Source organism: Lethenteron reissneri, chromosome 21 (genome assembly GCF_015708825.2).
Source record: "Lethenteron reissneri isolate LAM-NWPU_2019-01 chromosome 21, ASM1570882v1, whole genome shotgun sequence".
Taxonomy (NCBI): domain Eukaryota; kingdom Metazoa; phylum Chordata; class Hyperoartia; order Petromyzontiformes; family Petromyzontidae; genus Lethenteron; species Lethenteron reissneri.
In genome coordinates this window covers 13,478,423-13,504,450 of record NC_083799.1, presented here as the reverse complement: position 1 = coordinate 13,504,450, position 26,028 = coordinate 13,478,423, and the positions used below count along the sequence as shown (strand labels likewise).

At 46.4% G+C, this 26,028-nt stretch overlaps 1 protein-coding gene across 1 annotated transcript in view; it reads right to left on the bottom strand.

Annotated features, from left to right (window-relative positions):
* Positions 1-4,478: 4,478 nt before the first annotated feature.
* RIF1 (replication timing regulatory factor 1) overlaps positions 4,479-26,028 on the bottom strand; it is a 49,065-nt gene continuing 27,515 nt past the window's right edge. The window contains 14 exon segments of the mRNA XM_061555878.1: positions 4,479-5,898; positions 6,749-6,806; positions 9,684-9,834; positions 10,711-10,847; positions 12,196-12,285; positions 13,137-13,238; positions 13,597-16,058; positions 16,061-16,387; positions 16,390-16,988; positions 19,598-19,684; positions 20,546-20,706; positions 21,813-21,992; positions 22,859-23,018; positions 25,708-25,913. Of these exon segments, the coding sequence (XP_061411862.1) occupies positions 5,669-5,898; positions 6,749-6,806; positions 9,684-9,834; positions 10,711-10,847; positions 12,196-12,285; positions 13,137-13,238; positions 13,597-16,058; positions 16,061-16,387; positions 16,390-16,988; positions 19,598-19,684; positions 20,546-20,706; positions 21,813-21,992; positions 22,859-23,018; positions 25,708-25,913 (4,950 nt within the window). The 3' untranslated portion in view covers positions 4,479-5,668.

Sequence of the window (26,028 nt, the reverse complement as noted above, 5' to 3'; positions counted from 1 at the left end):
TGTTGATGAGGGTCAGTTCCAACTCAGCGGTTCCCCCGATTATATTATTACTGCTGGTGTTGTAACCCAAAAAATATACGTGCCGTCTGCTTCAAAGTGGACGTCGTAGGCCTGTGACGATATTCACAACAGTAGGCCATTGTGTGGCAGTGTCGTAATCCAAATAAAAAGATACTTGCAATGGACTCAATTGGGATACACATTGCAATCATTGCCCCGACTGTAAAATCCATAAAATGCATCACAAGACTCGGCGAGGTTTGCCTAGTTAAACGAGCGTCAGTGTCCACAATCATCTCTACCATGATCACACCTGCCCGGCCATCGCTGCACGAGTTCTCCAAGGACTTGCCCGAGCACGCCACTTGCCCTGGACAATTGAGAGACAGCCACTCGTCAATTAAGGGGGCATTCGTTAACAGTGTGTGTGCGAGGGCACGTCACATTCTCTCCATACGCCTCCAAAACATCCCCCAGTCAAGACCAACTGTAGGATGCGCTGCTATCACGAAACATCTCTCAGAATCAGAAGTTTATTATCCGAGTAAATTGCCCATTGAGCTATACAGATCTTTTTATAAGGGTGACTCGGTCCGGCAGACAGACACGGCTGCAGCAAGAGTTAATAATCAAGATATAAAATATTAAAAAATATTAAATAAATAAAAACTAATGATCTTACGAAATAATTAAGTACATTCGCATTTGTATTGTTTCGATCTCTATAATGTCTCCCTCGGCGAACGGCAATCGTTTTGCCATCAAGTTTCTGCAACGATGCATTAGGTTCACTTGGTACTTAGTGTATCCAGGCGGGAGTGCCAGAATTAATTCCCTTTTGCAAGGCAAACCTGGCGCAATGCAGATATATTCTGCAATCTTCACATTTGTTGAACTGTTACTTAAATGCGTTATATTTTATTTACCAATGCATTGTTTTTAACAATACATTCTGGTTAGTTTTCTATATATGTAGTGACTGTGAATGTCAGTGCGTGGTGCCAGGCGTCTTTCCGACAGACCTGTCTTTCCGACAGACCTGTTCTTCACCTGAGGACGGCTGCTTGCGTTGTGGCCGAAACGTCGTGAGAATTGTATTTTATTATGTTTTATTTTTAATATTTTATTATTTCCCTTCTACGTGACTTTACCGAAAGAACCAAGATGAATCTCTGCAGTCACGAAAGCTTTAAATCGAAAATTGTGGAGCTGGTTGAGTCTCTGGTGAAGAACTACGGCACAATGGGCTGTAGGATGTCCGTCAAAGTCCATATCCTTGATGCTCATCTTGATAAATTTAAGGAGAACATGGGAGCGTACTCGGAGGAGCAAGGCAAGCGCTTCCACCAGGATATACTGGACTTTGAACGCCGCTACCAAGGACAGTATGACGAGAACATGATGGGAGACTGCATTTGGGGGCTGATTCGTGAATAGTGATTTACAGTATAATCGTAAATCTCAAAAAACTACTCACTTCTAAATCTTTTGTAGTCATTTTTGTATTACTTTAGTATAAATACATGTTAATTTTGATTCATGTTATTTTTGCTGACTTTATATGAACGAAAAGACACAAATTCACCTGTTTTCTCATTGAAAATAGGTACATTTCTAAATATCACTGTCCTGGTCATAAAAGTAAAGTTTGAGGGGAATAATAGCCAATTTATATACTGTTGAGGCATAAGCAATTACAAAATAATACTCACTACCCAGGAACAAAAATTGTGTTACATATTGGAATCATAGAAAGGCCTCTCAAGCAGTCGGTGTGGATTTCCGAAAGTCTGGAAATCGTTTGCGATGGTCACTGATAACACTATGTAATACGAGTTTTGTCCCTGGGTAGTGTTATTAAATCCTTTATATTAAGTTCGCTTGCTTGCTTAGGACAGTGCAAATCTTTCGGTCGTTTTTTAACCCACTTCCCGTGATCCAATCGAGCTGACATTTTCCACACAGACTCGTTGTGCGTGACAATTAATGTTCGTGAAAATGTTTTTCCTAAATTTTACACTTTTTAGGACAAAAATATTATATTTAATTACCAATTGCTTAATGGTGCAATGCAATCATCTGACCCATAGGTGGCAGCCATCTCAAGCCAGAGGACGAGAGGACTCTAGCCGCCACGCATATAAAGGATTTATAGTGAAAAACTTAGTTTTTACTGGTTATACTTATTTTTTTATTTCGTATGCCTAAAACGTATAGAAAAGTGCAATTATTCCCCACAAACTTTGCTTTTCTGACCAGGACTATATTTGAAGGAATGACACAAATGCACACATTTTCTCATTGAACCGGATCACGCGAGGTATTTCCCGGTATGGGGGGACTCTCCCTTGCATAGGGGAGGGGATCCGAGGGAGAGGAGGTGTTGGGGCTAAGGGCCTGGGAGAGAAAGGGGAATTAAAGGTGTGCCGATTGCGGGGGTGGAGGAGCACCCTGCTGTGTAAGGTGTTGCCGATTCACCAATGGGGGGCGCCGTGCTGTGTAGAATGTTGCTGATTCACCGATGGGGGGCGCCGTGCTGTGTAGAATGTTGCTGATTCACGGATGTGGGGCGCCGTGCTGTGTAGAATGTTGCTGATTCACCGATGGGGGGCGCCGTGCTGTGTAGAATGTTGCTGATTCACGGATGTGGGGCGCCGTGCTGAGTAGAATGTTGCTGATTCACCGATGGGGGGCGCCTTGCTGTGTAGAATGTTGCTGATTCACGGATGTGGGGCGCCGTGCTGTGTAGAATGTTGCTGATTCATGGATGTGGGGCGCCGTGCTGAGTAGAATGTTGCTGATTCACCGATGGGGGGCGCCGTGCTGTGTAGAATGTTGCTGATTCACCGATGGGGGGCGCCGTGCTGTGTAGAATGTTGCTGATTCACCGATGGGGGGCGCCGTGCTGAGTAGAATGTTGCTGATTCACCAATGGGGGGCGCCGTGCTGTGTAGAATGTTGCTGATTCACGGATGTGGGGCGCCGTGCTGTGTAGAATGTTGCTGATTCTCCGATGGGAGGTGCCGTGCTGTGTAGAATGTTGCTGATTCACCGATGGGGGGCGCCATGCTGTGTAGAATGTTGCTGATTCACCGATGGGGGGCGCCGTGCTGTGTAGAATGTTGCCGATTCACGGATGTAGGGTGCCGTGCTGTGCAAAATGTCGCCGATTCACGGAAGTGCGCGCCGTGCTGAGTAAGATGTTGCCGATTTGCGAGATTGGGAGCGTCGCGTTGGGTTGAGTGTTAAGTTGGTTAGCAGGGGGCACCGGGGTGGTAGCGAAGTGTGCCGTTGATTCGCGGGGGGGGGGGGGGGGGGCACCGCGGTTGTAACGGGATTGTGGGAATTTTTTATTCCTTCGTTGAGTTGACATTAGGAGTGTTCATTGAGATTAGGGGGTTGCTCTGCCTGTCCACCAGTTGCGGCTGCTGTATTGGCAGCCGGGACGGCTGTTTTTTTAACGAAGGGGGGTGATGTAGTGACACAGCGCCGACTGCTGTACAGCAGCAGCAACTGCAGTGGACACTTAGCGTACACGCCGTTGAGCATATACACGGGTGTGTCGGCAGGGCAGAGGAACTGGGGCAAGTGTTACGGTAGACCTTATAGGGAGGCTCCTGGAACCCTCTGGTGGGTTCAAGAAGGGAGGCACAGCGAGGGCGGAGCCAAGCTGCACGGAAGGGAATATCAGCAGCGGAGCGCGAGAGCTCTGGACAATGTGTGCGCCGCATGCCACACGCACGCCTCGGACACTACAGTATTTACCGACTGTAGTAGTAACTACTGACTGTATAGTAGTATCTACTGACTGTAGTGCTGTCTAATGACTACAGTAGTATCTGACTCTATAGTAGTATCTACAGCCTCAATAGTAGTATCAACCGACTCTATAGTAGTAGTAGTACACTTGCACTGTTTTTTTATTTGGTGTTTTGTATACAACTGTTACATACCCCGTTTGTTATTGTGCAATATTCTTTTAGGATCTATTAACTCATTCTCTGCAATACTGACGTTTTTGTCTGTGTTTTTGTTAATGTGCTCATGCACCACAGATCTCCCTTGTAAAATATCTGGGCAAAGTGGCTTGGCTATGTACGGTGCGAAAGAAGTTCAACACATATACATATATTCTTTGGGTCTTTTGGTAAAGTCATGTAGATAGGTTCAACCTATCTACATGACTTTACCGCAGTATTAATCAGAACGTCTGCTAAGATTCAAACAGTGAACCCTCTGCAATAAACGGCAAACATGTTACCGCTATGGACATGTCATAATCAACTTCATCCCGAGGTAAAAATATACCAAGGAAATTTTTATAATTCAGAACCAGTAAATTTTAGGCAAACATGAGACTTAATGACTAATCCACTTGACATTTTATAACAAAAATATGAATCCGGTGATAAAACCACTCGGGTGGTAATTTCCCAGATGCAATCACAACTTAGCTTATGACAAAGAAGAGAATGAGGTGTTATATTTGTTAACTTTATTTAGCAACTGTTCAATCAACATATTCACAAAAGTGGTATGCATAAACAAGAATAGCAATGAATGAACTGTATTGAAAAATTAAAATAATGAACTGACATCCCTCGGGATAAAACAAACACTGATGTGCTTCCACAACTGGCAGTCAAGGGAAGAGTGTGTGCTGGGGCAGAATGTTCAGCTGGAAAGTAAGAGTGGGTGGGCGCACTGGCAACAAGAGACAACCTTGGCAATCGAATAAGGTTGGCAATGCCTGTTGCATTGTTCCTGCGGGCGGAGCGAGGGTTTACGCGATAAGACGTGGCCGGGTTACAGAACGAATGCTTTGTAAATGCGTGCGACAGCTTTACACGTCAACCGAGTGAGATGTGTCCAACACTAACTCGGAATTGGGACTTCTCCACGTACCACAGGGAGTTATCAGGTAAATTAAGATTTCTGCTTTAGAGAAAGAGAGCAGAGCTCCAAGCCCTCTCCCCTCCCAGGCTGAGATGTGCTGCTGTCGCCTCTCTTGTTCATGTTTCTTCCAAGCAACACATACAAAACTTCAGTGAGCACCGGCTGGTTCTTGCCACTTCCCCTTGCCAGGCATGGCTAACACAGAGGCAAGCTAGTGCTCCGAGCCGGCTGCTGTTACATTCAGGCTGAAATCCTCAACAAAGGCTTGTGCAGGAAAGTGGCAAAGCTCACAGGCAAGCTTCATGGCTCTGCTAACCGATGGACATTACCTTATTCATTCTCACATGTGACCAAAACAGGCTGCACCAAACTCTTTGGTTCTTTCGGTAAAGTCACGTAAGTAGAAAAATAATAGATCACGACGTTTCGATCGCAACACAAGAAATCGTCATCAGGTGGGACAATCACTATTATTCTTCTACCTACGTGACTTTACCAAAAGAATCAAAGAGTATGGATTCCTGCAGTCAAGAAAGCTCCAAATCAAGGCTGCACCAAGTAAGACTCAGACACTTTGGCCAACCCAGGTCATGTTTGAGAAGTCATTGTGTGCCAGACGTGGCCACGTTGTGGTTGCATCGCATCAGCACGGCTGCTGAAGTTGAGGATCTTGCTTGATTCTCTCTCCATCGGGCATGGGTAGTGATGCCGTTGGTTTGCGGGTGGCCAAGGCCGGGTTGCAGGAAACAAGGGCGTTTCACTGAGGTGGTGCTCATCGCCGCGCCATTGCCTGAGCGACGTGCACCAGTGCGGAGAGAAGCTCACCGTGCGCCTGCAGTAGCAGAGGCAGCGGCGTGGCCCTCAGCTCTTCGCTAGGATTATGGTGCGTCAGCGCTGACACCGCCGTCAAGAACCCCGTGCCCGCTGCAGAGACAGGAGCGCCTGGGGCTTCAGCTCTGCTCGCCTCCTCGCTCAGCCCATTCACCAGCGCCTTGGAGTCTACTATGTTGGAAGCAACATAGAAAAAGACACAATGCCAACATCCTCAGTCAAGAACTAGCCAAACATCTCAGGGCAGGCTCCGAAAGTGGTTCACAAAAAAACTCAACTTATTTGTCGAAACAATGTTTAACTCAGTGAGGATTATATATATTTTTTAAAAACACTGACATGGCGCTGGTGGCACGCATGATAATTATAAATACTTTTATGCTTTTGATTTGTGTCAGGGGTAATATTTCTGCATTTTAAATCAGCTTAAACTCAGGTTTATTTTCCATCAGAGAAAATCTCAGCAAGTTCTCCTAGGCAGAGAATTTGAACTGATTATTCTTATTTATTAATAAGAATTTGGAGAATGGAAACAAGAAAACGTTGCATAACACAAGAGCTCTGTATATCACGAAATGATAGCAATGCTTTAACACGTAGGCTTTCGCGACCAATATCATCCTCAGAGTTTTTTTTGGGTTAGATCGCGTAAATATATAAATGAGTCATTAAAACCCGCCACCACCCGACAGAGTCAACTGGTAAGGGTTGTCACGTAAACAGAACGTGCCAATTCGTCACTAGTACAGCACACCGGTGTGTTGGAGAGCCAAGCCACAACATTTACAAACGGAGTACGATGTTTCGCCAGGAATTACAACCAGCTTCATCAGGCAACAGCCAGATTTGTTTTCTGATGGAGCTAGTTGTAATTACTGGTGAAACATTTAAATGATTAAGACGATTTACATTCGGTGGCTGCTACCGTTTTTCTTATATGGCCTCAATCCAAAGACTTTTTTGACTGTCCCCTCATCAGGGTTGAGAGAGGAGATAAACACTGGCTTCAGGGAGAGGTCACCTTGGTCGTCGGGAGGCAGCACCAGCGCCATCTCCTGCTCCGTGGCCCCTGGCCCCTTCTACAAACCACAATAACATCAACCACCACCATCATCATCCTGTTTAGAATGCGGATCTCTGGGCAGCAGAGAGCAAGCACTGAAAGCGAACCCACATTAAAGTCACATCATTTGGTGATACAGCCTGTTCTCCTATAACGGCAGGAAGAGGTTGTGTTCCTGAAGAACACAACGTGATGGGAAAAATGGCGTTATAATAATTTTATATATAATATAGGGATGAACAAAGACTAAGGCGTGTGGTGGGTAGCATCTAGAAGCATCCGGCAGCATCCCGCCGTACAACAGCTTATTCCTACTCGCGCGACATATTTACTTTCACTGGATTGTGTTCCCGAATATATTCATCGCGTTCTATCCAATTAGTGTGATGAAAACACGCGTTATAGGAGAACAGACTGTACTGCGTTTGCAGTCGTGCACGAGCATAAATAACAACAAAACGCAAAATATTTATTAGTAACTTATAAAAGTCCCTTCGGTCCAAATATTTATTGAGTTTCTCTAATCCGGTTGAAATGATCATTTGGCCCAGGAATGCATCACTAAGCAGATGATGTTAATGATGGTTCTGTTGGCCTCACTATAACAGCATACCAAAAACGCAATGTGCCAGGAACATAAACATTTACTTTGAATCCAAATGAGCTTATTGAGTGACACATTGTTGATCATTGCAGAGTTTGCCTGTTCATCAAAAGCTACTAATAAGCACCTATTCAAGTGCTAACTAAAACAAAAAAGTTCGAAAGAAACTCTATTCTAATTTTATTATCATCATGCCCCACGGTGTAAAGTGCAGCATCCAACAGTTATCTACTGTCTCCCTGGCCTCTCTATGTTCCATGAAGAAAGTCTATAGTCCGAAAACGTCGCCTGCAATATATTTATTCCTATTAAGGTCAGCAGAGTGGGGTGGTGGTAGTGAAAGCAGGAAACAACACCAGTCCAACCCCCCCCCCCCTCCCCAAAGTACTTATATGTTACATATAATTAACCTTGAGGAGCTTAAAGCCCGATTAAGAGACTGATCATTGCTGCTAACGCTGTGTGTGGGAAATGACGCCCAGCCACTGGAGTCATGGTAATGTTGTTGCTGACCCACCCACAGGTCTGCCCCTTCACGCCCACACATGCATAGTATTTAAACCATACAAACTATATTTTAGCAGGTAAGGCCCACTAAGCTATAGAGATCTTTTTCAGAAGCGACCTGGCTACAAATAATAGCTCAACGAAGTGGCTTATCACGTGGAAATGAACACCAGCCAAATACTCTAAAAGCATGTTTCTAAACGTGCAGGATAAAACTGGAGGACCAGGATACAAAACCACGCGACCAAAGGGAGAACATGCAAACTCCAAATGTACAGGCGTCAGGGTTGGGTTTGAACTCACAACCTCCTGTATACCATGAGAGGTAGTTAACATCTCGCCACCATGGCATACACACACACATCACTGTCTGCTTCACCCGTTTTGCTTAATTCCCTGAATCTATATTGCACAGGGGAACAAAGTGCCAATTAGCACTTACGTACACTTTAATGTATTCAAGCAATGAAAACAAAACAAAGGAAGCCAATTATAGCATTTCGAGTAATGTTCCCATTATCAACCCTCAAAGAGATTTTACAAACTAATGTATTGTATTATTGCGCCATGGCTGATGATGCTGTGAAGACTACTCCTGGAGTGATTGGGCATTTCCAATTTAAAGCCAAGAGTGACTATTATGTCAAGAGAGAAGGATAAGTGCATTAGAAATATAACGTTATCTATATATCAGTACAATAGGCACTATATAGCTGTTTACTGTACCTTAATTGTAATTGTACTATGATTAGCTTAAACATAACCTGTCATAGCCAACTTATGCTTAAGCCAATTTGTTATTTAGCACCGATGCAGATTTGTGCAATATTTACAATGTCTCGTGTGAAAAGGTTGTTTTTGCAGGGTTTTCGATTTTCTTCATTGATGTACTTTGTCTCGCTTTTGTAATTTTGGTGACAGATCACTCTCCCAAACTGGACTATCCTGGTCTCTTGACCTCTCAATTGCTTAAACAAATAAAATGTAATTTGATTGGCGATGGGACACCGACTACCTACACGTAGTCTATACACCATCGTTGTAAAGCCGAATCATTATCCCTTCACTAGTTAGCTTCTGCAGTGGTTAACACAATGCACTTTGAACCCGGTGACTGAAATTCAATTCCCGGCAAATAATTTGGGGTGTATTTTTCACATTTGGCAACGTTTTACCATGGTGCCAGCACTAAAATGGCCTACTTTTTCTTCCAATGTCACGGGATCTTAAATATACATTGTGGAACAGACCGGAGGGGGGGGGGCTATTTTACGGTTAATTGGGCAGAAGGATGGCACAGTAGTAACACTTGTCTCAAAGCACGAATATCCGACGTTCGATTCCGGACTTGGGGCCTTTCTGTGTGGAATTAGTATGTTCTCCTTCTATTCTGGATCTTCTAATTTCCTCCAATAGAAAAAAACAAGTAAGTGGTATTGGCCAAACAGCCCTATGCTTAGACATTTCCTGACAATTACTCAATTGGCATCATTACCTCCTCCTGAGAAAACTTGGTAGGTCTATGCTGAAAAGAGTGTTGATACTCGGTCAGGCTTTCCTGGGAAAGCTTACAGAATGCATCCACAAAATTAATCAGAGTTGCGGCTAGGTTCCAACCACAAACCTGTGCAAATCAGCGGATGTGCAACCGCTGGGCCATGTCACCAAAATACCGGCCATCTCATCTCCCTCTAAATGCCCACGAGTCGATGGGCTGCAGCAGGACCAGTCTCATCAACATCACCACCACCACCAATAAAAGGAAAAAAAACAAGGTTGCACCTGCTCATGGAAAATCTTCAGCACTCTGTGCAGCGTGTGAAGCTTGGGTGAGCGGATGGGGAGGGAGTGCAGGTCTGCGGCGTTCAGTGCCGCCAGGTCGCCCACGGTGCTGATGGAGCGCGCTCGCACCAAGTGGCCTAGCCCACGGGCCCTGCACACAACACACACACACACGCGCACGTGTCAAGACAAAAAAATATCCCGTGTGTAGCTGTTCACACCGTTGGGTAAAACTATAACTATAAAGCCTCATTGAGTTTCACGACTATGTTTCAGGAAGGATCCTGCCATGTCGCAGTAGGGAGCGATGGTTGCCATGTATGAATAAAATCGATTTAAAAAAATGTATACGGAACATTTTGAGCACAATGTCGGAATATAATGGGCCTACCCTTGCGGATGACATGACCGTGAAGCATAGCCTTCGGGAGTATAGTACAGTACAACAAAGGATTTCGCTAGACATGTATTATTTATTGTAAAATAATATTGGTCTGCCTCAGTCCACTGAGTAGTAGGTTCAACACAGTCAGTTCTGAATCCCTCGCTGGTCTGAGATCACGTCTCGTGAAGTTTCATAACAACATCCACTTGTTCAAAATGCAGAACTAACTTAAATGGAAACTTTCCTATCAACTATGTTTATTTTACCAGGTAAGGCCCACTGAGTTATATAGCTCTCTTTCAGAAGTGACCTGGCCACAAATGATAGCTCAACAAAGTGGATTATCACATGGAAATTTATATCAGCCAAACACTCTAGTAAAGGCATGTTTATAAATGTGGAGGGGAAAACCAGAAGATCTGCAGAAAAACCCACGCAACCACGGGGAGAGACATGCAAATTCCAAACATACAGGCATCAGGGTAGGGATCGACGTCACAGCCTCCTGTATAGCAGGCGTGTTAGTTAACATCTTGCCACCGCGGCGCTCTGTGATACACATGGTTGTGGCACTGTGCGATTGTATATGTGTAACAGGACTGCTGTACATGTGGCCGTGCCAATAGTTAACACTGGCCTCACCATATCGCCGGCGTGAGCTGGTGCAGCACGGCCTCCACTGGAGTTTTACAGCCGATGAGCGCGGGGAAAATGGGGCCCACGCTCTGCACGGGAACCACTTCCAGTGGCTGGGACAACATGGTGCACAGCTGTTCCTGCTGAGGATGCACGGAGCAGTGAAAGCGTGGAAAGTCATGCTGCGCAACGCACATAGCAGCAGCACAGCCAACCTGGCTGTAACTCGAAACCCGATGAGACTTGGCACATCAAAACAAGGTAGGGGGCAAGTAAGGGAGCAACAAAAATGCTTTCGACACAGCTTGGCACAAGGACGTGGCACTCATCTCTAAGGTCGTCTTCATGAACCGTAAATTAAAGCCCCACATGCCTAGCTACTAGCCATGTTGCTTGCTGTACTATTTGGACACTTGGTTATCAAGTCAAGTTTATTTATTTTCCTAGGTTAGAACTCAAGAGACCATGATTGTCTCATTTGCAAGTGGCCTATGTCACGATAACGACAAAAAAAGTCAGGGAAAAAATAATGGCAACAGGAGAATCGGAAATATTGCAAACATAAATCAATGTTAAATAAAATATTCCCTGTAATGTAAGTTGGTTCAGGCAGATCATTTTATCACTGACCATCATAAGAATTACAATTAAGTTACAGACACATACCAACTATAATCACCCAGGAATGTCCTTAATGCTCGTGACGTCACTCCAAATCGACCATCCCCCCTCATTAATATTCATGAGCAAGTGACGTCCTCCAAATGAACACGCCCCCCACCCCTCATTAATGAGCGGGTGATGTCAGTCTGCACGGAGAACCCCCCCTCATTAATAATGAGCAGGTGACATCACTCCACATCAAACAGTCCCCCTCATTAATAATCATGAACAGGTGACGTCCTCCAAATGGGCTACCCCCCTCAATTAATAATAATTAGCGAGTGACGTCACTCCACGTGGGGGGTCGATGCGCCTCCTCCCACCTCCTCGGCGTCAACTGACAACCCTCACCACAAAGGCAGAACCCTCACGTCACGCGATCTCCGTAACGCTCTTGAGACATCAAAGTAAAAAGGACGTCATGATGAACAAGGGATTATAACCTTAAAATGAAACAGGTCTGTGTCACCCCGCCCTTACAAATTGCACACGAATTCATACAATGAATATCAGTCACGGTCTGCTTTTCGCTTGCAAGTTTCACATTTACTGCAATACACCGGCCTTGGACGGGCAAAAGGCTAGTTAAACAGAAATAGAGTTACTATTGTACAAATATGTAAACAACAATCTGCCACTCCTACTGGCCGACGATTTTTTTGTGTAATTTACAATGCCTCTAGTACTTCGTCGAAATGCGCTTTATAAATGTAATTCATAATTATTACACTCACTCGCCTGCTGTATTCCCTAACACTCCCTGCCACCACACTACCGCCCCTGGCACTCCCTTGCTCTCTCCATTGCCACTGCCACTCCTCCACTCACCAGCCGCTTCTTGGGTGGGGTGTTTCCGAGAGCACGACGAGAAAGGGGCCGCCGGCTCATCGGGGAGGTCCGCGTCGGAGTCAAAAGGTGCTGTGCAACACACACACACGCACAACTGTCACCATAGATGGGGGCTCACAACCACCTGTGTGCTGGTGTGGGCAATGCGGAGCCAGGATTTTCAGGTGGGCGGGGGGGGGGGCAACCCCTCCAGCAATGAAAAATTATAGTTGTTAGTAAGTAAGGACTTATCCCTTGCTTTTTATTCGACGCGTGTGCAGCGATGATGCAGCCATCGATCGAGGGTCGAATTCATACCGTGTGTGATGGGCATCGCGCTCGCTGAAGGTGTTTGCCTTCAGGGAAGTCGTGTACTGTATACGCAACTGCGCACAATTCTGCGAGTCACTTGTAACTGCTTTACCATTACTTATTGCCAATTATGGACTCGGACTATTGTCCTATCATCTCACAGAGTCCCTGGCACGTAATAATATGCTACACAGTGGCAGTGGGGGTCGCCGAATCCCGATTTATTACTAATAAACACCAATGATCTGATCGAAATTAGGGATTTCGATCAGATCATTGCGGGGGGGGGGGGGGGGCGCACGTACCACCCCACCCCCCCCCCCCCCACTGGCTCCGCCAAGCAGTTGCCCTCTAACAACAACGGAGAGCAGAAGAGTGCAGCTCACAACAACGAGTGGAGCATTGGGCGGCTAAAATACAACAAAAGTTGACACAGTCAGGGGCACAGGTGGTGCATCTGCCAGTCATCTCAGTCAACCCATGGCACCTGGGTCTGTCCCGTGACCTCCTGCCAGTGAGCTTTCCATTCTTCAGGTGGCTTCAAAGTGTACCTAGTCTGGCACAAGCGTCATGGTGACGTAACCGCCACCGAGTGGCGAATAGCGGTTGTTATCCGTGTTCGTACGTACCTGTGTGAACGTGCGGGACTGGCTGCGGCTGGGACTGCGGCGGTCGATGTCATCTGCCAGCGTTTCGTGCCGGATGGGGTTAGCAAATGACACGCGTCGTGTCTGTACACATACACACAGAGACATGCTGCCATGTTTAAACTAAAGTAAACAAGTCAAAGCGTCCCCCTGTTGAAACAAGCGTCGTGCAAAGCACATCTCTGTTAGCGATTGTGAGATGCCGGAAATTCCACGTAAATGGTGGCACCAAATTCTCCTTATAACAACCGCTGTTGGGCATCCCACATGTAATGACCATGGAAAAGTGATGGACTGAGTCGATGCATTAGCAGGATCTGAATAATTCTAGATTTGAAGCTTTCGTGACTGCAATGATTCATATGATTCATATTCTTAGGATCTGAATATTCCACTCTCTTAACTGGCAGTAATAGGATGTTTTTTGTGACGCAGGTCTCACCTTGTTTGGTGGAGAGTCTGACGGCAGCTGCTCAGCCTCCGACTTCATGCCCGCTGCCTTCTTGAGGATGCTGGGGGATGGGGATGCAGCTGGGGACCACGTGCCTCTTGCTGCGACCGGCGGAGGGCTGCTTGCCCTCTGGGCGATGTCTCCGTTCAACCGCATAAGAGTGCTGCACCCTGGTGAGGCTGGAGCCTCCGTAGTTTGGGCTGCAATGTCCTTTTTTTTCTCCTCCTCCTCCTGTTGCCCCTCCTCCATCTTGCTGTCACCCATGTTCCTCTTCTCCTCCCCCGACACTTTCTGCTCTCCTCCTGCCACTGCCTCAGTCACCGTAACCATCACCTCCTCGCATACGGCACTGACCAAGGGCTCTGCTGGGGAGGCCCTGCTGGAGTTGATGATCTCCAGCTCGCTGCCATCCTCCCCAGGCAATATCTCCTGGCCCTTGGGATTGCTCTCTTCTGCTGGGTTCTCCTGAGCGGTCAAGATTGGTGATGCTGTCTCCTTGCTCATCTCACTTGAAACGACACCAAATTCTTCCTCCACAAATCCGCCTTCGGTTGGCACGGAATGAGATGCGGTGGCGATTGTATCAATTGTGTCGGGATCCGCTCCACATGAGAGAGAGGTGGAGGCAGCACAGTCACTCCCTCTGGAGACCAGCAGCGAGGGAGAGGGGGGCAGCATCACATTGTCCGGCTGTTCCCTATCTACAACTTGAGACGTCTTCCCCTCGTCATCTCCTGCATTGACAAACTCTGTTTCGGGGTCTTGCTCCTTGGCTTTAAAATCAGACGTGGCGATACAGTTCAAATCTATAACCGATTGTTCCTGAGCAGCGCATTCCATGGTGTTTTTTGTTTCGCTGAGCCGTGGAGATTCTTCAGGCCCCACCTGATCACTCACATTATACTCCTCCTCCCCATCCTCCTCCATATCCTCCTCCATCTTCTCCTTGGCAGTCCCTTCCTCCATCTCATCCTCAACATTCTTTAGTAACTTTGTATCCTTCCCGCTTCCTTTTTCTCCTTCAACTGTTCTATGCGACAGTTGCGAATCTGACTCGGTGATGGCATCTCCACAAAGCCTGGCGCAGGCTTTGCCCTCCAATTCACAATCGTCTATGTCGCTCACAGCGGCTCCGCCAGCTGCTGGGTTTGACTCTAGGGCGGACGCCACGGGCATCGAGCTTCTCCTCTTCATGGAGACATTCTCCCAACTGTACCTTCCGCAGCCCCAGCTCTTCCTCTTCCTCTGGGACCGCCTCAGAAAGTTGCTCAAGCCGAGCTTAGTCTCCAAATGTGAGCTACCCGAGAGGACGAGCTCCGAGCACAAAACACTTGTTTCTGCAGATGCCGATGTCTCCGTGGGTTGCGGGTTGGTGTCCACAGCTGTGTTTTCCCTGTCCAAGATTCCGGCTGCTCCATTGTCCCTCGTCACACCTGCACTCTGCTCACTCCTCTCGAATGCAGTAAGCGCTTTCTCCCCATTCGTTGGTGTGCGCACCACATCGCGTACAGAAATACGGACACTCCCGTTTGCCCACCCAGAGTTTACCTGCCCACCTGGGATGCTCACCAAATTCACCCTCCTCTTCTTTGGCTCTCCACTTAATTGGATCCGACCGTCAGAACTAGTCGGTCTGCTAGGGCTGGCCTGTGGGCTGAACACAGTACTGTCACCGCTGGTGCCATTAATCTCCTCTTCCGTTGCCACCGCTGCAGTGTCACTTGTTTCTGTTACACCATCTCCAACATTTGAGCTGGAGGAGCCGTCCTTTGCTTGACTACTAGATTGTTTACCGGAATTGAAGACCTTGAGCAGGCTCAGTGCAACTATTGGTGAAGGAGATGAGGACTCTTCAACCGCAGATGAGATCGTGGGGGATTCTGCCATCATAGGAGTGGATGACTTTACCACTGCAGAGAAATATTTGGAGGATTCTTCCATTTCAGAAGAAATCATAGGGAATTGTTCAACTGGAGCAGCAACAGGTAACTGTGCCACTACAGGAGAGGTCGTGGCAGGTTGTGAAACCACGAGGGAAGACACAAGAGATTGTTCTGCTGTAGTGGAGGGTGTGCTGTTGTTGGTGCTTAGCATGGAGATCTGCGACAGCTTTAGCTGTCGCCCCCGGATTGCTTTGCTGCGAGGAGTGTTGAGGTCGTTGCTACATCCTGGGATTGCTGCATCTCCCACTGCAACACCAAAATTAGCATTCCCTTTCAAACTGCTGTCGGCCATTAAGCCCTTGCAAGAACCATGCTCTTGAAAAGAAGCGCTATCTGAGAGGGATTCAAGTCTGCTCTTATCAGAACTAGATTCTGCTTTCGTCACTTCCACCTCTGAATCTCCCATGTACATGCCGGGCTCGCTAGTAAGCAGCTTCCTGCGGGATTTGCTTGCGCTCAACATCCGCCCCTTTTGAGATGCTCTCTTTTGGTTAGCTGCCTGACCATCGGTCCGGGTGTTGGCTGTGGAATGTCGCTCTCCATGACCAACTTACTCCTTGGGGTCACGATGGGAGCAGCATGATCACTGCTCTTTACGCGGCACTGCCTGAGGCCGCGTCGAGGCTGTAAAGCGCCATCTGGTGGGACTTCCTCCTGGCTGTCGACCATTACGTTCCGTTCTGCCGTCAACTTGCCATCCGACTCCGAGTTCGGGCCCTCACGCGCAGCGTTTTCCCGACTCTTACTGCGGCGGGTTCTCGGTTGTGTCACCGGCGTGACCGGCAGCTCCCCGGAGGCATCCTCCTGCTCCTGCTCCTCCTCCATTTCAAGATCGACTTCAACTCCTGAAACGTCTTTCTCGATTGGCTGCCAAGAGTGGGGAGGGCTCGCTCTCCCGGAGTGTGCTTTGGCGGGGTACCAGCCACCATCTCTATCGACTCATTGCTGCTGTTGGCAGGGCCCACAGCCACATTATCTTCACTGGCTTCCTCCGTGTCGACTGCAAGCCCCATTGCTTTCCCGTCCGAATCCAGGTTCGCTCCATCTTTATCTGTGCTGCCATTACAGCCCAGAAGCTCCGGTTCGGCCTCTCCGTTGTGAGCGTCGCATTCTGGAGCATCGTTTCCACTCGGAGGGGCCTGCGCTTTGTCGTCCACGCATGAGGAACTTACTTCAATCTCTTTGCTGCTGGCACTATTGATGATCTCGTCTTTACCACACGGTGTTGACTGCACCACCTCTTGAGCGTTGTCGGCGCTTCCATTCAAGTGTCCGCTTGACACCAGTGCAGTGTGGTTATTTTCATCCACTGTTGTGTCCGTTGACTCTATTTCTGCAATGGCTCCTGTCTCCACCACCCTCTTCACAGCCGTCTCATCCGCATTCATCTGACCGGCGAATATCGGAGTCTTGTGTGTGAGAGGGCAGGACCCACTGCTCCTGCAGAACCAGTCATGGAACACGCAAGTCAAGCTAATGTTTGTCAAACTCAACAACAGCCACCGGTTAAAACACACCTACTACCGTCAGGTCAAAACATCTACAGGCAGGGCTACGGCAGCCATTTATCAATTCCAGTCCTCAAGCCCCAACCACAGCATAGGCTTCAGTGTTTATAAATCATCAGCTGGCTACCATGTGTAACTATTTATTTTGGTTCTGAACAATAAAATATTTATTTGGTGATGCTGCGTTGTCAGTGTACCACAAGCACAAAAACTCACATTCATCACTAACACCGTCTATTCTGGGCACTGATGGCGCACACCTGTAATCCAGCACGATGACAAAATGTTACCTACATCGCCTGGTAGGCAGGACATCGTAGGTTCAATCCCAACCCTGACGCCTGTATACGTGGAGTTTGCATGTTCTCCCCATGGTCATGTGGAATTTTCTCCGAGTATTTGGCTGGTATACATTTCCACATGATAAGCCACTTCGTTGAGCTATCATTTGTGGCCAGGTTACTTCTGAAAAGAATCTCTATAGCTCAGTAGACCTTACCTGGTAAAAAAAATAGTATTTTATAGTTTAAATAGTATGCATGGTAACATAAAAATAGTTTTAGTTCAAGTGTTGGTCGATCTGATATGTTGTGAAACTCCCTTCTAGTGGTCATCGAGGTGCCATACCATGGCTGTCAAGAAGGCAGTAGAGCAAGTGGAATAATCGCCCCCCCTCTTTCCATGTGCAATGGGATGGTGTTGCACCATCAAATGCGTAGGATTTCTCCGGGTTGCTCCAGTTTCCTCTAGCATGTATAAACACTCACCATTAATTGGCTGTAAACATCTTAAAATAAAATATAAACCCAAAACAGGACCCTCCTAAAAAAAAAGAGTCCTATAATTCAGTGTGGCTTTCCTGAAAAAGTAAGTAAAGCCAAAAAGTAAAAACAAATAAAAGGTGACGTATTATGTTAATATATTAAATATTTTTAAGCATATATTATCAGAGCATGTTTGTTTGCATGTTTTGCCACAAGAATATGTGGTTAATGCAGACTTGATGCCTTGCAAAGGGTATCTGACATCTGCTGCTGTCACTTCTCCTAATGCTGAACGGATCTTGTTCAGGGCCGGCCTAGCCCTGATCTCAGAGAGAATATTATTGCTCTGATTTGAACGAGACAATTTATGACAAGACTCTCTTGCAATCACACTTAACATTGACAGAAAAAATGTCTACATCTGATTGGGGCCATGTAGATAACATGACAGCCTCTTCAGCTGCATAAATGTCAGCTAAATGCAAAGATAGCCTGATTTCCAAGTTCAACCTCCTTTCCAAGAAGAAGCCAGATCCACACGTTAAAAAGTTAGATGGTGACAAAAAATTTTTCGATTTAAAGTTTTCGTGATTGCATGGATTAATATTCTTGGTTCTTTCGGTAAAGTCACGTAAAAATAAAACATAATAAAATAAAATTATCACGTTTCCACTACAACGCAAGCAGCCGTCCTCAGGTGAAGAACAGGGCTGTCGGAGTTACATACACGCTAAATGTCTCATTAACACAGCCACCGTTTCATATTCTTGGTTCTTTCGGTAAAGTCACGTAGAAGGGAAATAATAAAATAATATAAATATAAAACAAGCAATCATCATGTGTGAAATCCACACCTGATGATGATTGCTTGCGTTGTGGCCGAAACGTCATGAGAATTATTTTACGATGTTTTATTTTATTATTTTATTATTTCCCTTCTACGTGACTTTACCGAAAGAACCAAGAATATGAATCCCTGCAGTCACGAAAGCTTGTAATAACAAATACAGCCACCGTTGCTTCTTGTCCTCGAGTTGGCGGTGTCCCTCGTATTTTAACGAGCTGGATGTCTCACTAGCACAGCCACCGTTGCGGTGGTTCGCTTACATTGACATTCTAATCTCTCACAATACAATGGCCACCTCCACAGCTGCATCGTCGTGGATGTATATCTGCTCTCCGATCTTACATTTACACGCAAATTCCATCTCTAGCCCCACCCACTTACCCTTGGGCTAAACCCATCTCAAACCTATATAACATCCTGCTTCAGCAGCTCTCCCGCTATATTTTTTCACCTGATGACGATTGCTCGTGTTGCGATCGAAACGTCGTGATATTTTATTATTATTCTATCCCCGTGCCTTTACCGAAAGACCTGAAGAATACAAAGAATATCTATCTGGCGTTAACACCTCCTGTTTCATTGCTAGTAATAGTAAAACCGATTCTTATTGTTAATCAATTTGGATACTCGCAAAAAGGTCACAGATATTTAACATGTTTACATCTCCCATTATAGATTTGTTCCATTTCAGGCAGTGTTTCAATTTCTAAATGCTAAAGATCAGTGAATTGTAAAAGCAGGCAGAGGGCAAGATAATGCTTACAATGCGAGAGGATAAAAAAAATACTATTATAATTGAGATTAACACCTTGCCATGGATATAACTAGTTTAATAGGCAGGGTAAGGAGTGTTTAAGATGTGTGGTGATGATCATGATAATGACGATGGTCCGTGCCGTGAGCGTGTGGACGTGGGGGCAGAGTACTCACTCAGAGTCCTGCGTGCCGGACAGCTGAGAAAACATGGTGGAGTCCTGAGAGGCGTCCAGTGTGTTGTACATGGTCGGTATGTCCACCCTGCTCGCCAATGGTGGGACATGGGCGGTGGGGGAGGGAACGTAGCAAGAAGCAAGGGTGAGAAGAGACAGGCGGAGGCAGAGAGTGTGATGCCATGCATTGCGTACCACGCTCTCTCACACCATACGCTTGGACTGGTGGCCTTGAAGTTAGTGCATTCCAGTTCACATGTGGTCAGTTAGGCATCGTTCATGCAGATAGCCGGTTATGTCTGCGAGGAATTGGCAAAGCGCACAATCATCTACAAGATCGACTTGTATGAAGCCAAAGCATTTACCATTCCCAAGACTATGCACCTGTGCCCATATCCCAAACGAAATTTCAAATCGAATTGTTGTGATACCCAGAACTGATTGGTATGGTATGGTGAACCTGTATCATGACACACGGAATGCTAAACTGTGCATTATCCATAATAGAGGTTTTTGGATTAGATCGCGAATCGCTAAACCCGCCACCACCCGACACACCCAATTAGTAAGGTTTGTCACGTAAACAAAACATGCCAATTGGTTACAAGTTCAACACACCGGTGTGTTGGAGAGTAATCCCACAACATTTACAAGTCGAGTATGACATTTCACCGGTAATTACAACCAGCCTCATCAGGCGACAGTGAGAATTGTAAACAAATCCTCCTGTTTTGGTATTAGAGGGATAGATGTTATGTCGTCTCTTGCGAGCCAATCAGCCGCGGGGGGACAAGAGGGGGGGGGGGAAGATTAATGTATTCATATAAATTACAATCGATATCTATTATTGGTTGGGTTATTCACAGTTAAATCAACATACATAATGTATGTACATCATGTATGGCCATTATGCATAGACATTATGTGCATTGTACGGGTCAGTCAGCACCTCTTGGTCCGCAGCACCTCCTTCTGATGCTCTGTGAGCACACGGGATCGGCTGGCAGCTGTAGCTGGCGGGGGGATGAACACAAAGTCCTGGGAGCTCTCCTCCTCGAGCTGAACACGTTGGCGTGTGCGTACTGTCCTGGGCGACTGCAGGCTGCTTGCCTGTTGTGCAGCACAGCGCGCGTGGCACAGCAACAGTCCGTTTTAACCAATTAACACTTTTTCAAAGAGCCTCAAAAATTAACGGGCTCAAATGGAGTCCAACGCTGTTCAGAAAAACACTGACATTTTCAAAACAGCACGTGTAAATCATAACCGACAACTTATATTTTGTAACATTTTGTCTGCTGCACAACACAGTTCCTGCAGTGTTTGTGGAAGGGCCGGCATATAACATTACATGCATATACCCAGCAGGAAATGTTTAACATACCAAATTCTGCTGAAGAAGCTTAGAAAGTTTGAACAAGGTTAGAGTTTGCCCACGTAAACAAATGCTGCCGAAAAGACCTACAGATGCAAATATTTCTGGTTTCTTGCAGTTAAAAAGATCATTGTCTTTATCTTAACGTATTGCCTATTATCCATTTTCGTGGTACATTTGTAATGACAAAACCAGAAACGGACTGACACTAAAAAGAAGACAAAAATAACCTACTTTTGAACAGAATCGTGACCCCAAAATGTGACAGTTCAAACTGCCGTGAAGTTTCATTTTTAAATGGCTTGTAAGAAGTCCTAGTGGCAAACAAGTGGGCGCTTGCCAGGCTGCAACAACAAAAACTGATATTCGCCTCAAAGTGAGTGACATCACCACAGCGCTTGTGCCAGGCTAGGCGCACTTTTGAGGCTAATTGAACTGTCAACGGCTTGCTGACAGGTCAGAGGACCGACCCAGGTACTGAGATTACTGACAGATGCACCCCATCTGTGTTCCCCACTGTGCCAACCTGCTGGGTTTTAGATGCCCGGCCATTGTTGTGAGCGTCACCCCTCTGCCTTCCGCTGTTGATAAGAGGGCAACTGCCTCTAACTGCCAAGTAACGTCCTTCACAAGCCTTCTACACAGAGGCGGATCTTGACACTGCTTATACCAGTCTTCAGCAAGTCCAGAGTTCCAGATCCTTCTGCACAACATCGGCCCCTCTCTTCTCTCGCCTGTGCCGTGCTGGTTTAGTGCCCGCTATCCATAAAAACAGAAGCTGCTTGGGCATGCCAAGCTGCACACAAACACACACGTACGTACGTGTGCGTGAACGAGCGTGTACCTTCGGTGTGGCTGCCTTTTCCACAGGCAGGCACGGAGAGGCCCAGGTAGCTATGGCGGTCTTATTACGGGTTGGGGTAACAGGTGTGGGAATGGTTGGCTGTGTCTCCTTGTGGATCGCTTGTGCCTCCTTTACGCTGGTCTCCGTGGGATGCCGACCATCCTGGACTGTGGCTTCCTGCTGTCGGAGTGTACAAATGAGATGATGCAATGCGATACCAATGTCTTGAAATCAGCTTCAGAAGTAACCGACAGAACAATTCAAGCGACATTTTATGAAAGGTTCACAATGGGCAGATTTTCTTTGACTAACCATTGGTCATAATACACGGTTGTGTAATGTGGTGTGTCATGGTGTGTGTGTGTAATGTGGTGTGTGGGGAGCTGTGGCACAGTGATTAGCACATTGCGCTACAAACCCGGTGAACCGGGTTCGATTCCCGCTCACGGCCAACATCGGTGACGAATATTTGAACTGGTCCTGGGCCTCCCCTAGGTCGACTCAGCCTCAGATGAGTACCTGGTGTGGTGTGTAAACATTGCCACCTCGTGTGCCGTGTCAGCCATCATTGGTACTACTCGCTAACAGCACTTGCCCCAACAGTTTGTGAAGACTATACGGGGGATCTTTGTCTTCGTCTTTATCAAGGGTTGTGTGTCGGAGTGGTGAAGCAGTGATTTGTGCATTGCACGACAATCCCCGTGAGCTTGGCAAGATTCCCAACCATGCCCATCAGTGTCAAGTGGTATTTGGCATTGTCTTGTGTACCAGTGCAGCACACAAAGGGTAGTCAGGCATGGCACTGACAACACCGTTCCCTCTTGTGTAGGGCTCGGCAGCATTTCTGCAAGGAGAATTTTCTCCAATTGTTTATATAAGTATGTTGAAATTATTTCACACCGTACATAGCTTACCATGCTAATCGGAGGTGCATCCTTCACAGTACAGTTAAGAACACCCATGTCTCCCCATGGCATGAGCCCATCCCACAGTAGAATGACAAAAAGGGCTCTACATGGGCCAACATTTAATGCTGGCTGCTGCACCTTGACAGCGAAGCGATTGGAGTCCCCTTTGTCAGCAACAGCGTCGTTGTCGTCGTCGTCATCATTCGAGTCGTCAAGCAGCGGGGCGGAGCGTGCCTCCTCGTCTGTGAGCTCCACACCAGGCAACGCAAGCAGAGATCGCTGGCGCTGCATCACCAACCTGCGCAGCAGCCACGTCAGCACACAGAAACAGAATATTTATACCGGAGGAATCCGATGAACTATAAAGCTCTTTTTCAAAAAATGTCCAGTCGGGTCATGGGGGTAAGAATGCCATAACAAACAATACAAAAACAAAATAGTTGTGCAAAGTACAGGAAAGTACAAGAAAGGCAAACAAATCACCAAAATACGTGTGCATACCCCGATACCACCACCACACATACAAATAAAACGAAACCATCCCCAGCCTACCATGCAAAGCCCACTGAGGTATAAACTTACTTTTCAGAAACGACCTGGCCACAAATGATCACTCAACAAAGTGGCTTATCATGCGGCAATTTATAGTAGCAACATCATCTAAACAATCTCAATGCATGTTTCTAAATGTGGAGGGAAAAACCAGAGGACCGGGAAAATATAAATCCACCCAACCACGGGGAGAACATGCAAACTCCAAATATACAGCAAGCATGCACACACATCGTTAGCCTCATCAAGACGTCAAGGATTAATCTATTAATGATGACCTGCATCAACAAGTCTATGTAATTACGTGAATTATTAATGTGATAAATATATAATAAGAGACGACACTGCAAAAGGATTGCCGATAATATAATGTGCCAACAACATGTTTTAATATTACTACAAATGAGTTTGTAGGAATACATTTTTGATTATCGGAGAGTTTTTCTGTTACACAATATCTAGTAATAGGTAACTACACACGTCATTTTTAAACTTAATCAGAAAATATTTGTAAAATGCAATTCTTATCAGGCCCCATTGTGTATCTCCAACTACTCTTCACCATGGCTCTTTGGCCTCTCTAAATGTGGTAAGAAGAAGGACCATTGCCCGAAACCTCGCCCAGTAGATATTTTTCCTCTTAAGGACGCAGTCTTCTTGATACAGAGGATGCCGTTTGAGACGAGGCTCAAAAGAAAGCTGTCTCTGATGTGGACCAATCAGTTTCAAGGACAATGCATATATTATCAGTGTTTTTGTTTTGCATTTTGACCATAAACATTGTAGTTAATGCAGACATGATTCCTTGTAAAAGGTTTCAGTTTGGTGTTTTAACATCTTAACCACTGTTTTGTTGCCAGAAAAAAGGGGAAAAACCTATTATCATATCCACATTTATCAGCCACACGGGGCTTCTTTGAGTGCATAATTTTAGTAGCATTGATTCAACACGAGCAAACTCTGGACCAGTTTCAACACGCAGTCTCATCAGCAGTCAGGATTGCTTGAATCAATGCTGGCAAACTGCCAAATGTTATAGGCAAGAACTCTTCTTTTTAATATATGGGTCTTAGTTTTATGCAAAATCAAATGATAAATAACTCAAAATAATGGTTTGTGTAAAACATAATTTATTTTAATAGATATGTGAAGGAGACATTGTCTGCTTATGTATTTTGTTATTTATATTCTCCACACTGGCTAATGATTATTTTAAATTAATCATCAAACTGAATGCTTAAAGAAACACTGAGCAAGAAAATGGATAAATATTTCATAGCAAGGCACATCCAAGTACAGACAAGATATGCACACACTCACAGACACACGAATCGCAGCTGTTCACACAAGCAATAAACAACATACACAAAATATATAATGAGCGCAGATGTCACACGATTAAGCGGCGGCTGCTATTTGAGAACAGTGCACAGCAGGGTTCCCATGAACATGTTGCAAGTGCATGACAGCGGCACAGACAAGCTGCCTCATTCAGACAGCCTATACCCTCATAATAAGCTCGTGCATGTGCACTGAAGCAACGGAAATGTGGTGGCTTTGCTACCAACACTGGCGAGACAAAGGTGAACAGGTATGCCAAACCAAAAACTTGCGTTTGGCCAACGCAAATAGTCCCCTAAAGCAAGGGTCCCCAAACCCCGGACCAAGGAACTGGTACCGGTCCGTGGCCTGTTAGGAACCGGGCCGCACAGCAGGAGGTGGTGAGCGGTGAGTCCGCGCGTGGCCCGCTCATTATATTATTTACCACTTTTGTCCGCCCCTCTTTCCCGCACTGCGCACTTGTCTCAGTCACAGTTTTGGTAAGCCCACAAGCTATAACCCCGAGCCACAATGAGTAAAACACAAACGTCGCTGGAGAGCTTCTTTCAATGATGAACACCCCCCGGTCTGTGAAAAAATTGTTATCCACCAAACCGGTCCCTGGTGCCAAAAGGTTGGGGACCGCTGCCCGAAAGGAGAAATTAAATGGGCTCCATGGTGGCGAGATGTTAACTACCTCGCCTAGTACGCAAGAAGGCATGGGATCGATCCCAACCCTTGATGCCTGTATATTTGGAGTTTGCATATCTCTTTCCCTGTGGCCATGTAGATTTTTCTCCAGGTCCTTGGGTTTTTTCCTCCACATCCTGAAACATGCGTTTAAGAGTATTTGGCTGCTATACATTTCCATATGACGGGCCACTTCATTGGAAAATCATTTGTGGCCAGGTCACTTCTAAAAAAGAGCTACATAGTTCAGTGGGTCTTACTCGGTAAAATAAAAAGTTTTAATAGGTTTTTTTGGTTTTTCATCTGGAAAGTATGAGTGAGAAGCCAGACAGTACCCCCCGTGTCACACCATCTTCCCTTGTCTCACACGAACACACCCCCTGCGTCACACCACACGTGTCCCAGAACGCACACGCTCCAAGCACCTGAGCTGCTCAGGGTAGTTCAAAGGCGCTTTCGTCCTCCCGAAGGTGGCGTCCCAAAATTGTGCAGCGCGCGATCGCACAGCAGGGGTCCGGTGAGGCAGTGTGTGGCACAGCAGCGGTGACAGGAGCTGCAGCAGCGAGTCGTCGTGAGGTCCCGCCGACGGGCCCTCCAGGAGGCCTGCCACAACCTCCCACAGCTCAGGCAGCTATTCGACACACGTGGGGCCGAACAAGACGGCGCAATTAGCAACCCGGCGTTTCTTGTTCCTCGCCACGATTAACACTGCATCACGTTTTCTGTATTGTTGGAAACGAAGAGGG